General features: G+C 31.9%; 2 protein-coding genes and 1 long non-coding RNA gene across 6 annotated transcripts; all 3 read left to right on the forward strand.

The window, feature by feature from the left end:
- Nucleotides 1–468: 468 nt before the first annotated feature.
- On the forward strand, nucleotides 469–9,249 carry LOC135839221 (uncharacterized). Of its 3 annotated transcripts, none has more exons than XM_065355148.1 (4): nucleotides 469–649; nucleotides 7,078–7,443; nucleotides 7,625–7,942; nucleotides 8,377–9,249. In XM_065355148.1, the coding sequence occupies exons 1-4, from the start codon at nucleotides 632–634 to the stop codon at nucleotides 8,647–8,649; spliced, it is 975 nt and encodes a 324-aa protein (XP_065211220.1). In that variant the 5' UTR covers nucleotides 469–631; the 3' UTR covers nucleotides 8,650–9,249. The 3 variants fall into 3 exon arrangements, with proteins under 3 accessions (XP_065211220.1, XP_065211221.1, XP_065211223.1); XM_065355149.1 differs by lacking the exon at nucleotides 469–649 and adding an exon at nucleotides 4,856–5,109; XM_065355151.1 differs by lacking the exon at nucleotides 469–649 and adding an exon at nucleotides 5,105–5,123.
- Nucleotides 9,250–12,059: 2,810 nt separating this feature from the next.
- Nucleotides 12,060–14,859, forward strand: PGAP3 (Per1-like protein PGAP3). Its single transcript, XM_065355147.1, has 7 exons — nucleotides 12,060–12,355; nucleotides 12,422–12,570; nucleotides 12,645–12,797; nucleotides 12,877–13,001; nucleotides 13,076–13,212; nucleotides 13,309–13,513; nucleotides 13,594–14,859. Exons 1-7 carry the CDS (start codon nucleotides 12,217–12,219, stop codon nucleotides 13,667–13,669), a joined length of 984 nt encoding a protein of 327 aa, XP_065211219.1. The 5' UTR covers nucleotides 12,060–12,216; the 3' UTR covers nucleotides 13,670–14,859.
- A 989-nt stretch (nucleotides 14,860–15,848) lies between these two features.
- On the forward strand, nucleotides 15,849–17,504 carry LOC135840942 (uncharacterized). 2 transcript variants are annotated; one of them, XR_010557814.1, is made up of 4 exons: nucleotides 15,849–15,962; nucleotides 16,528–16,600; nucleotides 16,671–16,887; nucleotides 16,979–17,504. It is a non-coding gene; the product is annotated as an uncharacterized LOC135840942 (long non-coding RNA). The 2 variants fall into 2 exon arrangements; XR_010557813.1 differs by lacking the exon at nucleotides 15,849–15,962 and having other exon boundaries at nucleotides 16,003–16,600.
- Nucleotides 17,505–17,580: the final 76 nt, after the last annotated feature.

A 17,580-nucleotide genomic window follows, 5' to 3' on the forward strand; every position in this document is an offset into this window, starting at 1 on the left:
GTCCCCCTTAGGCAATATTGTTTTGCAATTAGATAGGTACCTATTTATTCTGCAACGAGCAGAATAATGAAGCTGAGATTTAGATTCTTTTCTTAAAATTGAAACAAAAATTGTATACGTACCTTGAGCTATTTTGGCTTCGTCATTTATTGGAAGCATATTTTATAGAAAAAAATTTCATCTTCTTTTCAAGAGAATACCTAAATTTTACCAAGATGCAAAAAATCGCGTGCTTACGCGGTTCTTTCATTTATTATGCAAATGATGAAAAAAAATCAATCTACAGATCGTAAAAGAATTAATCCCCGAGGAATTATTTTTTTAAAATCATTAATTGTACAAATTCTGCAAAATTCGTTTAAACTTTTATCTATAGCTGGAGCAAACGAAGGTATAGTGCGAGGTCATTCAATGTCTCGGTCAATAAAAACTGGTTGGAGAAGACTGGGGAGGTTATTCTATTTCATGGTACAACAATGTGATAACGTACTCTTACGTAATAAGCCGTTGTGCGATTACAATCGTTAAAGAACCAACGTATATTTTTTTCTTAATGAAATATTTTTTCATGAATTACCTAACGTTTTTTCCTTGTCATAAGAGTGAATAATTATAAGGGTGTGAATATTTAATGCTGATTTCAAAAATGGTAAGTTCTTGATTTTCACCTTCCTACATCTTTGAAAGTTATTTTTTGTTCAAAATGACACCTACCTATTCTAATTACATATTTTCATTTCTAAAAATTGCATTCGAATTTAATAAAATTTCTTCCGGTGCAACGAAAACGTTCGCTAATTAGGCATATTCAACCAGAACTTTGCACCCAAACAAAAACCAACATTGAACGGAAATAGGACGAGTAAAAAAATGAAATAGGCAAACAAACAAAACTCGAAATTTACGTCAACTTTGGAAAATTTCAACATGTTGAATCATCGTATAGCTGGTACCTACCATACCTTCGGTAAATTATGTAACCTTTAAATTGAATTGCAAGATCTTAAATACAATTAAAATTTGTAAATTTACAAACTCCTCGTTGTTGTTGACGGTTTCACGAAGGGGAGCAATTTTTACACCACTCGAACTGTCTTCGCGGCATCAGACGGAATTGCGCGACCAAAGAAAAAGAGCACGTTCGGCATGAATTTTAATCAGATGATGTCACATGTTTATTTCATGAGAATTATAAAAAAAAAAAGTCTTTGCGGTTGTGGGTTAGTTGTAGGATAATATTGCGGAAAGCCAGTATGAATATATAATGAACTTTTGGTTTATGTTCTGGAAAACAAGCTTTGAAACGAAAGTTTTTCTTACGAGAGAGCTAACATCGCGCGAAGTTTCGTAGTATTTTTTGAGAAACAGCGAAAATACATCTGATAACAATTTTCCTTTGCATCACATTCGATTTCGAATTCCCCCTTCCAAAGGGAGAAAAAAAGCCTAAATGAGTTTTTATGAAAACTTTCTGTCCGAAAAGCCTAGGTGAATGGAAGAAATCCGAGTTTGGAATATTTTTCTACACGAACTTGTATACGACGCATTCGAGCTTGGGGTACTAACAATTTTTGAGTCGTTTTCTGAGACGTGTTTTCATTTTGTTTCATTTCCCTCCTCCCTTTTTTTGATATGGATATACCTATATTTTTGGATGGAGAGCCTGTCTGAAATTTGAGTAAAGCTGATCTACGTCACGCTGACTTTTAAAAATTTGAAAAAGAATTGCTATGGATTTTTGACATTTGGTACGTCAGACTTTGGAAAATCCGCATAAGTTTCTTAACATAACGCTCGTCTTTGAAAAATTTTGACAAATTGTTCGATTCTTGACATTTCCGATTCTGTTGACTCTGACAGCAGATTTTTAGATGTCAAGTTTGATTTTTAAAAAAATAATAAAAAAAGCAATGAATGACTGAAATTATATCAAATTTTCAAAAATAAATCGATTAATTCTCAATTCTCTAAAATTTAACATGAACTTTCATTTTTTTGCTCAATAATGATCCTTAAAGTATGATTAGTAGATATTTTAGTGAAATTTATTAGGATTCCATGCTAAGTTATACCTACCTAATTTGTTTATTTTAGGTGAAAATTCTTTTTTTTTTAAATGTATGCAAATTGAGCCTTAATATTTGAATCGGTGAGAACAGAAAGGGGCTAAGTCCATTTTCGCATTTTTCAGGAATAACAAAAAACTGATTTATTCTAAAATCAAAAATTTTTGGTAAACATGCTTAAGGACATTGAAAAAGAAAAAAACCCCAAGACACAATTTTTAGCACAGTTTCGAAAAAAAATATTCACGTGCGCCGGCGTTGCTGCTGCCTAAACAAATGGAACTTACACCCTTTCTGCACTCAATTGCCAAAATTTCTCTTGAAATTGCTCGGGCACGAATGGGGATTGATTCTACATCTAAGTACATCACTTAGACTGCTATCTCGTTTAAATTGACCAAAAACCTCTTGAGGTGTAAAACTTTTTGCCGAAGTTGTTAATTTTTTCGTCTTTTTTCAGTACAGATATGAACTCGAATTTCAAAAAATGGTCTTCTCGAAAATGTTAGTTATTTTCAAGGTATTTAAAAAATTCAACAAAAAAGTCATCAATGCGGACCCGGCTCTTTTCTGCACCCAAATACCACTTTCCCGGCAGTTTTGCGGAAATCTTCACCAGTCGATCCGCCGTATTTCAAAACCCACATATCCGTGAAAAAAGAAAATCCGAAATTGTGACTTGGTCCCTTTCTGTTCTCACTGATTCATTTACTTTATTGAGGAAACTATGCCTACACCACTTCAATGCATTGCCATTTCAACAAAATACTTACCACGTAGTCAAATAAAAATATAGGTGGGGTACATTTTTTTTTTGAAATGACGGAAAAGGCTTCAATACTTGGCAATTATTTACAAAATAATTTTGGTATTTTTTTGGAATATCCCCCTCTGCTCTTCATCCTACCATTTCAGAAACCCAAATATCGGATGATCAAAGATCAGGAAATGGGTGCTTATAACGATATGAAGGGAAGAGCCAAGAGGGCTGAGGGAGATGCCACGCACTTCTTCCATCATCACTTTTTCTGTCTGAATTATCATCAGAACAGAATTGTTCACTAGAGTAACTATTGTTAAACTTTGTAAATTTTTTTGTATCTACCTAATTATGAAAATTTTAAATCTAAAACATGATAAAGAAAATGTGAGATTTTCGTATTATAATGCAAACCACCTTATGGCCTTGGCTGACCAATTACGTCTCTTTCGTTCTTTCTTTCTGTTGCATTTGACACTGTTTTCTAAAAAATTTGCACCTTTAAACATACTCGTAGGTATATTTTCCATTGTAACTACAATCAAAATTGAATTTTGAAGAGTGATTGTTGTTGAAATTTAACCATGAAACTGCATTTTCGAACTAATAACAGATTTTTCGTCCCCTATGAAATTTTTGGGATAAGTTTTTAAATTTTTTTTTGCAAAACTCTTGTTCGATCGGGCAATATGTACCTAGGAAAGGCGCAAAATTCACGACTAAAAATTATTTATGAAGATTCCAATATTGGAAAAATCAAAAAAGATTATCTAAGTATTTACTTGCTGGTAGGTATATTTCCTATACCTAGATGTTGATTTTTTGTCCAAATATCATTCAGGCTGATTATTTTTTTTTCAAAGTCAAGATTTTAACCAAAAAAGATGATATTTACTTAAGTATTTATACTTTATTACTCTCCTACCCACAACACAAAATTTCCTTTCTGAATAAGATTTTACAAACCCCAAGCACAATATTATGACATTTAAAAAAAAATGTATTAGATGTGTATCGTAGTCTCCCTACATTTCTATCACAAATACTTTTTTTTTCTTTTTCTCTGTTTTATTTCAGATTTAAGTACTTTCAGTTATTAATATTTATACCGTTTTTCCTTTGATTTTCCCAAAAATAGGAGGTTACCAATATTATTTACCATCTTAGTGTGTTGGTGTTTAAATTGCGAATTTATCACTACGTACTAAAAGCATTAACTTTATTGTATTTTTTTTTTTTTGACTTTTCATTTTTTTCCCACTTGTGACTACCTTAAAGTTTTTAAGTGAAACAAATTCGAATTTTAAAAATAATAAACTAGGAAACAAATGTGAGTAATACCTATACCTATTCAACTACTTGAATCTACTCGTAAGTACCTACGTAGGTACCTAATTATCTACAACAAAATTATACAAATTTTAAATTATTTTGTAGGTACCCTGAAATTTGAAAACCGAGTAGTTCGTAAATTTTTTTCATCTTTCATTATATTTTTCACACACGTAGATGTATGTAATACTTAGTTCTAGGTACTCGCTGAATAAGTTAGCTGATACGAGAATACACGTAATGTAAAACTTGGAGTATAAGTAGCCTACTGAAGGGAAATGAAGATGCCTAAGATACATTAAACGTAACGTTCAATTAATGCTATAAATTTTAATACAGTTAGGAAGTATAAGTGGAATTAAGTGATTCGTTAATGAAGTACTTATATTATCATTAAGATACCATAGGCAAGCAGACGCATGCATTACTCGTATTATTATGAATAATTCATATAGTTCTCACAAAATTTAAAGATATAATTTTTAACGACGCGTGATACTGATAAAACCATTTACCGAGCGGCAAATCTTGGCAAACGGAACGATAAAAACTGCTCCATTCAATGACCGCGATCAAAGTTTAGCTGTAAATCATACCAATGTACGATACGATATGATACAGCCTAGTAGAAAAAAAATCATTGTTTTCTTCCATAAAAATCGATTTATTCGTACAGAAGGCTTCACAACGTGGGATATCTTAAGAGTAGTTAAAACATAAAAGTCTTTTCATATGTGACGTACGTTTGCAGTTTTGTTTTCTTATTTGACGGTATTCTTAGAGATGTTAACAATTTCTAAGGTTCATGATATGGTTTGATTTCTATTAAAAGCGTTTCAGTGATGTTAAAATTTTATACGTTTGTGCTTGACCGGTTTGCTATTCTATTTTTAAATTATTAACATACTTCTTTTTTTATATCATCGTTAGATCTAATACCTAGGTCTAGAGGTAGGTAGATATAGGTATGTAATGTACTGTGTACCAAATATCAAATAACTATATTAAGTTGCACTGCCGTATACCTACGTTGAAGTGTATGAAAACGTAATCGTAGTTTTTTTTTCTATTTAGAGTCGATATTTCGAGAAAAATTCATATACCTACGTGTATTTTTTTATAAACACGTATTTTCCTCCTTATATACTCCGCAGATATATTTGAAAAGACTTCCAATTTTTTGACAAAAAAAAGTACTACTTTTATACTCTGTTATAGGTGCTAGTTCGCGTCTTTGAAAACTCGAATGGTTTACCGCAGCAGCAGATGTTCTATTCAGTGATTTTTTTTTTTTTTGGTCGAATTGAATCGCCTGTCGTATATTCAAAAAAATAATGTTTATTCTGTAAGAAAATGCGAAGAATTAAGTCTTACTTTGGAAGAAAGCTCGAGTACATTAAGCAAATAAAAAACCGAGATCGTCGAAAAACAATTTTTCCCCCGACTACCTATTTGTATATTTAGCAAGCTGACCTACCTACCTACCTATTCACACTGCACATTTACGTGATTACCCTTTTGTGTTCTAATAATTATTGTTCTCTACTTAGGGCCAGAAAAACCAACTTTTTTCACAGCAACAATTTACAAATAAACTTTATCCTCGCTATAGGCAGTTTTCGTTGTAAAACTTTCTCGTCTTATATTAAACAACTTGTAGGTAATGCGAAAACATTAACGGCAAGAACAAGCATCTATCGAGCTGTTACTTCCTTCGATGACATAACATTTGAATGAAAAAAGATGTTTGCTAAGTATTCAAAAAATCTCATTATCTCCTCGATATACAATTTTCACTTGAATTTTATTTTCAAATCGAAACCATACATCGATGCACAATAAGAATTGTATGAAAAAATCCTGTAAATATTTTTTAAGTTTCAAAGTTTTAATGATTCAACAATTAATCGAAGTAGGTACAAGAAAACAAAGAAAGTTTTTAAATCTTTCTGCAGGCTGCAGAAAAAATATTCGTAGAAATTTTGAAATTAAATGGGTTTGAAAGATCTGTAATGCATAGAAGAAGAAAAAAATTGTTAGTTTCTCAACATGTAAAATTTTTGTATCCTCAAAATCTGTGATGAAATTTTTGTTTTGTTTTTAATACCCTATTGCTGAGAAAAATATAATACACCATTCTTCATCATTTTTGATAATTTTTTAAAAAGATCAAGTTAATACAGCTGTGCATGTTGAAAAAGCTGTGAACGTTTTTTTTTTTTTGAATTTTCAGGGTGACCAAAAATCATGGGTGGTTTGGTCAAATTTATCTTGAAACAATGTACTTAGGAGGTACATATCGAAAAAAATGATAAAGTTCTCGCCATTCAACTTTCAAAAGAAAATTGTTATAAACGTCATAGACAGGTATTTGAAAAATATAGCGAAAAATAAAAAGGAAACGAATCAAAAGAAAAGAAAAAAACCTTAATGAATGTTTGATTATCATTTAATAGCTTCTTTCCGTGCAAGAATGAAACAGAATGAGCGATGGTGTGGGCTGAAGTCAAAACTTGTCTTGCTTTCTATCAAAATTATAAGAAAAGAACAAGCTAGGTAGGTATAGTAGGTAGTAGGTAGAGGTACTAGGTATGCAACTTTGTTTACGTGAATTATACTCGTACTTGTTGGATTATTGGCGGGCGTTAATGCATGCAATTTGACTGTCGTTATGGCAATGTTAATATTTTCATTTGAGTTTCAAGGTATAACATGATGCACGATGTAGGTACCTGCCTATAGTACATATTTCGAAAACCTAATAAACTGTAGCTTTTATTTTTTTGATAATGGAATTTATTTTTTTCATCCCCGAATATTTTTACTTCTGAAATAATCAATTGACACTATGCAGATTTAGGTAAATTTTGATTTCTCGATAATTTCTTCTCCCTTTGATGTACACCTGTCTTTTTTCAGATCCTTTTTCTTCTCGCATTATTAGTCGTAGTAAATGCGAAACCGAGCCTATATCATACCTATCCCTCGTACTACGAACAGTATGGAATGCAACAACCGAATTTATTTCACAGCATCAAAAGTCAGTTTCACGCGCAAGATGAATATGGTCAATATTCATACGGCTATAATGATGGCTTAAGTTCAAAAGTCGAATCCAAAACAGCTGACGGAATTACTCATGGCTCATACTCATACGTCGATTCAAATGGCATCGTTCAAAAAGTGAATTATGTATCAGACGATGTGAATGGATTCAGAGTTTCAGGGTCAAATATTCCGGCTCAGCCAAGTTATCAATACGATGAAGATGAAGATCAAAATGAAGTAAGTAGCAAGTACATAGGTATGAACAATGAACGCAGACTTCAAGTAGATTTAAGGAAAATACACCACTGCTAAGTAATGCACATCGTACTTGGATTAATTTTTAACGGAGAAAAATTAAATTTACATCCGAGAATTTGATCATTGAATTAAAATTTTTTTCCATCAACTGTAATTTCAGGTGATCGTTGAACCGAGCGAAATAAATATCGCGGTACCTTTGGCGATGTCAAGTTCGGATTTAGAGCCAGTAGTAACGCCCGTCAAGAAAAATGCAACAGAGCAGACTGTCTCAATAGAACAATCCGCAAAATCAGTCTCGTTATTGAGCAAAACTGGGCCAACAATTTCTACTTTAGTGCCTACATACACTTATGACCAATCTTCTTACAACCCTTATTCGCTTCATACAAATGAACTCGGAGCGATATCTGTGGGTTCGTTGGGGTTTTACAATGTACCAGCGCTATCTCCGGTCTATGGGCAATTTCATTCGCAGGTAGATTAATTTGAACTATCGCAAGTACATTATGTAGTATGTAATGTACATATATGTACTTGCTTAGCTATAGATACCTATAAGTACCGCCTAAAGCGCATTTATCAACATGACGTGTACCACGATTATCCAATTTGAATCATAAAATGAGGGACCGCTAATGAAAGCTTCAACAGGGTGAAATAGATGCATACCTTGGTATTTGAAGGAACAACGATTTTAAAACTAATTTTGGTGGTTATTAAAAACTAACAAAAAGGCATCATGATGAAGACCTATTTATTAATTATTTAATTTGAAGGAAACCAAAGAACCTTTACAAAATATAAAGTAGACATTTGATGGGAAATTTTGTAGATTTGATAGCTATAGTGACTGGAGCACACTTGGGCTCATTACAAAAATTATTTATGTATTATTTTATTTGTTTTCAGGATGAGCTGGGACAGTACAGTTACGGGTACTTTGGTGGCCCATCCAGCAAAGTAGAAACAAAAACATCAGATGGTATCACGAGAGGAGGGTACAGCTATGTGGATGCAAATGGAATTTTGCAAAGAGTTAACTATATTTCTGATCCAATAAATGGATTTCGCGTGCATACGACAAATTTCCCTGTAACAAATTTCGCACAGTCGACTTACTATCCGTCCGAATATCAATTGCCTAAATTTAATTTATTATCTAATCAGAAAACGGAGGGGTAAGAAAAAAAAACTGCCAACGTTTCGTTTATAGGTATGTACTTGAAATTAGGTAATTTTGCATTCGTGATTAAGGTAGGTAAGTATTGTTTTGTAGAATTCTCGACTTTTTTTTTTGTTCTCATCGTTTGAAAAAAAAATCATAAATAATATAGTTTCCTTAAGAAGAAAATATATTATACTTATCTAAGCCTATACACAGCTTAGTGGCATCGTGACATAGAACACATTTCAATAAAAAATTACCACTTGTACAGAAAAATGTATTTTACTTCACTCGAAACAAACAAGTAGATTTTTCAACATTAACACCAATTTACGATACTAAAACAGTAATGACCAAATCATATTTCTAAGTATTAGAGAGCCTTCTATAATAAAATTCCTCTTGAGAAAAATCAATACTGCGGAGAAGAGAACTTTTTTTGAATTTTTGCTTTTCTTATTTTAAAGTGATATGATGGCATCTCAATATAAATTGACCGATGCTATATAATACCGGCATACTTACCGACTGTAAACGCGGGGAAACCAGAATTGAGTATTTTTCAAACTCTGTTTTTACAAGGGCTTTGTCAATAAAAATATAAAATTGAATCGAAACACATGGTAGAGCGCTTTTTAAAGCTCGATAAAACGAATTATTTATTTCTGTGTACACACATTGTTCAAAATGCGAATTTCAACACATCCAAAGTGACCACCAATCGAAAACAAATGTAGACCTATTGAAAATGTTTTTTAAAGGTGGGCCCAAGTACGCGGTGAAAGCGAAAGATGTTTAACTACGATACGTACTTTTAGGAAGTGGTTTACCTACATTTTAAGATCTGTTTTCTTGGATTCTATACTTTCAAGTGATTTTATTAGGTATTTTCAATGAATTTGAATAGAAGATACCATCATAGTGCAAGTACTTAGTCTTCCTCTTGTCTTGCTTTAAAACGTCAACTTTTGAATTCTCAAAGAAATACCTACCCAACAAAAAAATTGAGGAAAAACTGCCATGGAACTGATTTTTTTAAAGGGTTTGAATGAGCTCATCTAATATGATGGAATACATTTAAATTAACCACCGAAAAGAAATTTGAGGACAAACTTGGATGCAGGTGGAGGTACTTACGCACTAAACAATCTAATTAATAGGCAGGTATGGCGATACAATGTACGGGATTAACGATGATAACATAACGAGGAAAATGAAATAGGTAAGCGTAATATTTTTTCGATACGCCCTCTTGGATGTGCGTGATAGCATATAATTTATCTAAAAGTTTTATTGGGAAAACAATGAATTATTGGGAACATTTTTTTTCAAAATCATATTCTGGATTTAAAAAGATTCACTGCACCTTGCTATAAGCACGTAAGTTGTATTATTCACAGATAATTTTCAATTTCCAGGTACATATTACCAATAGGTAGGTATAGATACCTGTATAATGTTTCAGCGATGAAGTTTAGATTTTTCTCGCGAAGAGAAGGAGTTCGGTAACTTTTTTACATAGTTTCAGCAAAGTAAGTAACTAAACAAAGAAAACTCTCAAACTGTCGGTTATCATATGATTGATTTATTGAGAAAAAAATACTTGTTCTGAATTTAAGAAACATAGTAATGGTTGACAGTAAGATTTGAAAAAAATACTCTCAACAAATTCTGTTATGAAATCAAAATTTGTAAAAATCACGTAACCTTTCTAGTACTATTTAGGTACAAGTACTTAATACTCAAAATAACTCAATGATTCATTCATTGTGAAAGTTATGTGATCTCCAAGTATAATTATATTTTGTTTCAACTAAAAAATCGTTATGAGGTGAGATTTATACAGCTCCAAAGTCCTACATGTCCTTAATTTTTTTTTTCATAAAATAAATTATGGTCTCGTAAGTTTGATATTGGGCAAAACTTCATCATTCATAGATAGATTGAATTCATCATAGTTTCAGTGAAAATTTGAGTAAGAAGTTGTGAGTCTGCAACCATGAGTACAACAGTCCTGCTCTTGACACGTACCTTTCAAGTTTTATGTACAGAGGTATAGGTACATACATACAAAATAGTTTGTCATAATTATTCCTGTTGTCCTGTTTCAAATCTTGACTGCTTTTTGAGTTTTTGATTTGACTTTTACGAGTAAAAAAATCAAAAGTGATCTTTACCATAGAATAGAATCCAAAGAAGAAAGTAGTCTAGTTTATGTATTTGGTAAGGTCAATGATCCTTAAATTTTTCTTCATGTACTTACACATTTTATTCGATTTTTTCGGATTTTTTGCATGATGGCATTTCACAAACAGCTAGGTAAGTGTACAAGTAGGTACATGAATTGAACTGACTCGACACATTTCACAGTCGATCACTGGTTAAGCTCAAATTATTATAAACTATAGTCTATTTCAAAGAGTGATATCCATTAAAAATGAATAAAATTTAACAAATTTATCATTTTTTATTCATCCTTATTACTTATCTAATTAATAGTTCTTTATTATAAATTAAATTACGAAAAAATTATTTGTTAATTTGATCACACGGTAGCACTGAATAACGGATCAATCCCAACACCACCTATAGTAAAAGGCCTGGGCGCACAAAAAGGGCAACGTCGCAAGGAGGCTGAGACTTACATGGTGTCTTATGGGAAAAGCACCGTTTTCTTGTTTTTCGCGAATTTTTCAAAATTTTGAATGGGCACATGGGTGTTTAAGGCATGAAAAATGATCTATTTTTTACGCTCTACAACGTCATCTTTCATTTGAAGCTCTAGCACTCATCAATCAAAAGATATGAAAGCTCAAAGCTCAAAAATCACAAATACCGAACTTTTGAATGAATGTTTCTCAAAATTTTGATCGAGCACATGGGTGTTTGAAACATGAAAAATAATCTACGTTTCACGCTCTACAATTTGGTTTTTTCCCGAAAGCTCTAGCATCAATAGATCAAAAGTTAGAAAAAAGCTCAACTTTGAACTTACACAACTTTTGATCTATTGATGCTAGAGCTTTCGGGAAAAAACCAAATTGTAGAGCGTGAAACGTAGATTATTTTTCATGTTTCAAACACCCATGTGCTCGATCAAAATTTTGAGAAACATTCATTCAAAAGTTCGGTATTTGTGATTTTTGAGCTTTGAGCTTTCATATCTTTCGATTGATGAGTGCTAGAGCTTCAAATGAAAGATGACGTTGTAGAGCGTAAAAAATAGATCATTTTTCATGCCTTAAACACCCATGTGCCCATTCAAAATTTTGAAAAATCCGCTAAAAACAAGAAAACGGTGCTTTTCCCATAGTACACCATGTAAGTCTCAGCCTCCTTGCGACGTTGCCACCTTCGAGAACTTTTTCTGCGCCCAGGCCTTTTACTATAGGTGGTGTTGTCAATCCCCCATGCGCGAATTCTTGCTCGTTTCATTCATAAAAGCGACAGTGACCATGTAAACAAAATAAATTCGTAAGTATTCTTATCGAAAACGAAGGTTCTACTGATAAAATCCAGTGAGGATTCGTTAAATCCGAAGTGATCCTACGATTTCAGAATAACGAAGGTTTGTTTAAAAAAAAATGTACAATGAAATTACATTTTTAGTGATAATAATATACGTATTGGCGGAGCTGAAAGGTATTGATTGTTCTGTTGGCGATACTTATCCAACATATCGGTCGTGTGTGACAGAATGCACGAAAAGCACCTGTGAAAGTGGTAAGTAAAAAACAGCAATGAATTATTTTATGTTTCGATTAAATGTTAATTGTTTTAAATTTCCAGATGGTATCAGCTATGTATCTACCATACGGATTAAATGGTACTTGAGGCTGTTATGGAACTGTCGCGATAATTGCGAGTATGAATGTATATGGCCCATGGTTAGAATTTGTTTGAAGAAAGGATGGGAAATTCCTCAATTTAGTGGAAAAGTAAATTTCGTTATTGTTGTTGTACATTCGAAATTGTCGTACAAATTTCTTAGTTTTCTGTTTCATTTTTCCAGTGGCCATTTATACGATGGTTAGGGATGCAGGAACCAGCATCGGTGATATTTTCCATTCTAAACTTAATCAGTAGCATTTATATGTACAATCAGTTTCGTAAAGCGGTCCGAACTCCATTCACTATGTACTGGATTTGGACGGTATACGCTGGTGTAAGTACTATCAATTTCGATGTTGGAAATGCATTGATACATGAAGATGTAAGTTGAATGAAATTTGCTGTTCATAAAGGTCTCTTCAAATGCGTGGATTTGGTCTGTGGTGTTTCACATTCGTGATATTCCATTTACAGAACGTATGGATTATATCAGTGCATCAACATTGGTATATTATACGTTTTACGCGTTTGGTTACAGGTAAATAGTTAATTCGACATAATCGTATTCTAATTAAAGATGAATTTATTTACATGATGTTTTTACTTATGCAGGATGATTATTTTTCAAAAACTGTTTACCAAAGTTCTATTTGTGTGTGGCTGCTTATTTTTTTTCGTACAACATACATTGCATTTAATCATGAAACCTTTCGACTATCATTATAATTTCGACACGCTAGTATTTGTCGGTAAGTATTTTCAAAATGTGCGTTTTATTCCTGCGTACAAATACCTACTCGTAGATTGCATTATTTCCATCATTGACGCTTTCGTTTTATTTTTAGGAATATTAACAGGTGTAACGACCTTACTATGGTGCCTTTGGAATTGGAATATTATAAGTCATGTAAAATACGCCACGATTTATGTATCCTTAACCACCATTGTAGCTTTACTGGAAGTTTTTGATTTTCCTCCAGTTTTATGGGTATTTGATGCGCATTCCATGTGGCATTTAGCTACCGTACCATTACCTTATTTTATATACAAGTAAGTCATCAGTCACGAAGTAGAATACTTACTTTTTCATACCTAAAGTAGTACTAATGTGCGTCAATGATGAACTTCAGGTTTGCAATTGAAGATTGTCGATATTTACGAAGACATACTCATAGATCAACTGTGGCCACAGTTGGAAGGTCATAACTACGGCCATTCGGTGCTTAAACTTGGATTACGAAGCTGGTTGTTGAAAGAAAAAATAATAGAGTTGAATTCTGTGATAAATAAAGGTGATTTTGGATAAAAGTTCATGAGGAAAAAGTTAATCTGAATTTATCTGGCACCAAATTTTCTAAAACAAAAAACTACTTACTTGATTTTGTATATGTACTTTGTATAGTGTAGGTACTATGTATTTATTCTCAATGATCAATTATTAACTATGATACTCTAGTGTTTTTTTGCGCTCATGACATTTTTTGCATTGAATTTTATACTAATGCCGAACTTATCGAAAATTCATTTCGTTTTTTGTATGATGTAAAATTGCTATTTTTTTATCATTATTACCTTTTCATTTTTTTCGACCATTCTTATGTTTTCAATTTTTAAAACGTAGTGTTACCAAAGCAGTGCTGATCATAAGAACTTTTTTTTTCTGATGTTCTTTAGATGTTATAACTTATTCGCTTGACGTTGTTATTTATGAATGAGATATGATTTCAAATCATATTTTTTATTACCAGTTTTGTTTAAGCTCAGTTATTATCATTATTAGTAAATTTTTGTTATGTTCAACTTGGTTATTCAGGTTTCGAAAATATTTTAAACTCAAACGTTCTAATTTATGTTCATTTTGTTTTATATTTTTTTTAAATGACTCATATAACTTTGGGTAGCTTAAAATAATTCTGAAAAATTTTCCATTAATGATGAAGCTTCATTTTGCAATATGAAAATAATACTTGTATGTGTAATCAGTACCTAGCCTACAGATGAACATGAACTTGAAGGTTTAAAACGATCTCTGTTTCCTCTCTGGAACAGTCTTTTTATTGCAAATGAAAACGTGTTATTAGTACTCTTTATTTATTATTTTTAACTATTAATACTTTCATAAAAATGAACAAATGTGATATGTTTATAGCATCCCTGATGTTGCAGCGTTTTATTGAATTTTTATTGCATTTCTTGTTGTTTTAATTAAATTCATATAATTTTTTGAATGATCTCGAGTATGAAAAAATGTTTTCATTTTAGGTATTTTGAAAGAGTTGTCATTCAATTTTTTCAAATTTTGAAAAATCTGCAGCATTTATTTTAAATTATTCAAACTTTTTAGCTGATTTTTTTGTGCTTTATTATTGTAATAAAGAATTTTCTAGCTACCTAAATTTGATATTTTTCTTTTGTCTCAAGTCATTTCTTACATATTGATGCGAAAACAAGAATGATGGTATTGATAACAGTACCTACAATGTAGTGCAGTAATTGTCACACGAATGTAAAGAAACTTAAATTGGAATGCGTTAACTGTGCTTCATACAATGGTTGGACAGCATAATGAAATTCAAATTAAAAAAGTGGGTGCCAAGTATTTATAGAGTTGGGCACATTATGAAAATAATGCGGTGTGAAAAAATTTCTTCATCTATAAAGTAAGTTCCTTTCCACTTGAAGCCATTTTAAGGGGAAAACCGGACCAAATATTTTAATTTGCTTCGTTCAATCAATGTCCTTTTCTCCATTAAAATTCCCATATTTTTTATTTTTTTCGGAACTGAAATAGAATTCACCAACAAGAAACTTTTATTATTACCTGTAAGTTTATGAAAATTTAAAAATGTATGATGACCCGTATTCAGAATCAAAATAAGTCGAAATATGACCTAATATTTAGATCTACAATTCTACAAATGATTAGTTAAGGTGTATGAGAACTTCTGAGTGTAAGTACCTACGTAACCTAACGTTTCCAAAAATTTCTGTAGACTGAAATTTCTAGGTAGGTACAAAGTACAAACCATGTACAAACCTTTTTTCTTTAAAAAAAAAAAATTGAAACACAAAATCACAAAAATAGCTTTATGTTTCGTTTCGATTTTTAAATTCAACTTGTTGAGCAACTTCAGTCTTCTTTAAGATATATTATTTTAGGCTTATGGCGTAGTATAAATTTAATAAATCAGAGGTACGAGTGTTTTTTTAAAAAATTATACTTACCTACTAATACACATACTTCTCCCAAATTTGAAATAGGAACATCATCATGAATTAATTACGTATAGTTTTTGTATAGTGTAATGAGATATACTTTGTGGAAAATAGGGAATATGCACCTTGCAGCGGGGTAAATTTTCCAAGCGAACTACGCAGACGTATTTTATAACAATGTACCCTTGCTTTTATGTTGAGCGTTGTATTTTGCAGTTAACGTTTCTCTGATTTGCATTGCTTACAACTATTTCAGAATTTCAGTCAGACAAAACAATTCTTGGTAAGTAGAACAAACTTTTTTAGGTTCTTACAGTAAAATTAATAACAATTTGGGCTGTAGGGATTTTTATTCGAAAGCCATACAACTCCGGTACAATTAATTGTAATATCTGAATAAATGATCTCCCAATGAGTAAATTAAGAAATATGTACCTAATTTACCTGGGTATTTATTGAAGTTTCGTAATAGAATTTTCATAAAAGGCAATTATACTCTGATTTATTCCTTCTTTTTCGAAGTACTTACGTACCTTCATGTAACTGGAAAGCAAATAGTTCTCGAGCATATCTTTCGATTAGCTGAAGAATTCGAAAACGTACGCAGAGCGCGCGCATTAGGATTGTCTGGGCGCGAATTTTTCATCTACACTTGCTCCTTAATGGTACATTTTATCCAGGTGAATTGTTCACGTTGTGCGGGAATAATTCAAATGCGCATGTTTCCAGCTCGAGATACTTACCTTGATGAAATTTTTGTAGATAGATTGAATTTGTGCAACGCACAATTGTATATTACTGCTGATTGTGGTTTCATAATTAACTTGAACATTTTTTTACATTATAAGGAGTTGTTTGCGGTGAAATATTGATACATACGTGTCGTAATGGTTGCCGAGTTTTTGCCGTGAATATGAACATGTAAACAAAAAAGTATAATTTATATTCTGAAGGAAAAAACACCGATGGTAACACATTCGATTTTTTCTAGTTGAATACCATTAAGTTATCATGATGGAGATGAGATTTAATATTACAACCAGTGAATATGGCGACGTTAACGAATATCAAATCAAACAAATTGTATGCACTGCAATCAATAACATGCTGTGGTATTTTATTGAAATCGCTATAGCCGCAAATTTAATTTTTTTTATTCTTGTGATGGGATGCATGTACTTTTGGAAACCTCGTCCCCACAAACAGAAGTACGTAATGAAAATGTTATTTTGCGATTATTACTATACGAGGGCATCGTGAAGTACCTATACATAATTAATTTTTGTTTGATTTTTCCAGCTTAAGCGTCGAAGCAGAAAGCGAAATCCTAGATGATTCTATCAAAGAAATAGAAATACATGGAACTGAATGGAAACCCCACGCCGGGTTTGTTGCTGAGGCTCCATACGGAGAATTTGAAGCTCCTCCATCGTACGATGAATTGATAAATCAACCGACCACTATTTCAATTGCAAATGATAATAGTGATTGTACTAGTTATGTGTTTATTAATTTTAATCCGTAATCATGTAAATGTGTATTTTTATTTAATAATACGTCGAATTAAGAATGATGGTTTTCAAAAAGTCATGCATGAATATCCCTCTCCCATAATCCTTTTCAAAATACTGACATGATCGAACAAATATCAAGAAATTCGCGGTAGCCTAAGACCATGACGAACCTATTATGTAATGAACTACATACAAAAATGTAATCAGTGTTTGTTAGAAATAATTCGCTAGCAGTCTGATAACTAAACATAAGTATATAGTCTAAAATATTCATCGATTTTGTATTAATAAATTCGCATTTATTACAATAATTAGGCTTTTTGTTATTGTTGAGTTTAGGCTACTCTTTTCCACAAAATCTGCAACGAAGAGTGCATTTCAATAATT

The sequence above is a fragment of the Planococcus citri genome, chromosome 3 (assembly GCF_950023065.1).
Source record: "Planococcus citri chromosome 3, ihPlaCitr1.1, whole genome shotgun sequence".
Classification (NCBI taxonomy): domain Eukaryota; kingdom Metazoa; phylum Arthropoda; class Insecta; order Hemiptera; family Pseudococcidae; genus Planococcus; species Planococcus citri.

Coding starts and splice junctions, on each gene's coding strand:
- LOC135839221 (XM_065355148.1), top strand. Junction 7,444..7,624: donor AAGATGAAGATCAAAATGAA/GTAAGTAGCAAG, acceptor CTGTAATTTCAG/GTGATCGTTGAACCGAGCGA. Junction 7,943..8,376: donor ATGGGCAATTTCATTCGCAG/GTAGATTAATTT, acceptor ATTTGTTTTCAG/GATGAGCTGGGACAGTACAG.
- PGAP3 (XM_065355147.1), top strand. CDS start 12,217: ATGTACAATGAAATTACATTTTTAGTGATAATAATATACGTATTGGCG. Junction 13,002..13,075: donor TTTTACGCGTTTGGTTACAG/GTAAATAGTTAA, acceptor TTACTTATGCAG/GATGATTATTTTTCAAAAAC. Junction 13,213..13,308: donor CGACACGCTAGTATTTGTCG/GTAAGTATTTTC, acceptor TTTTATTTTTAG/GAATATTAACAGGTGTAACG.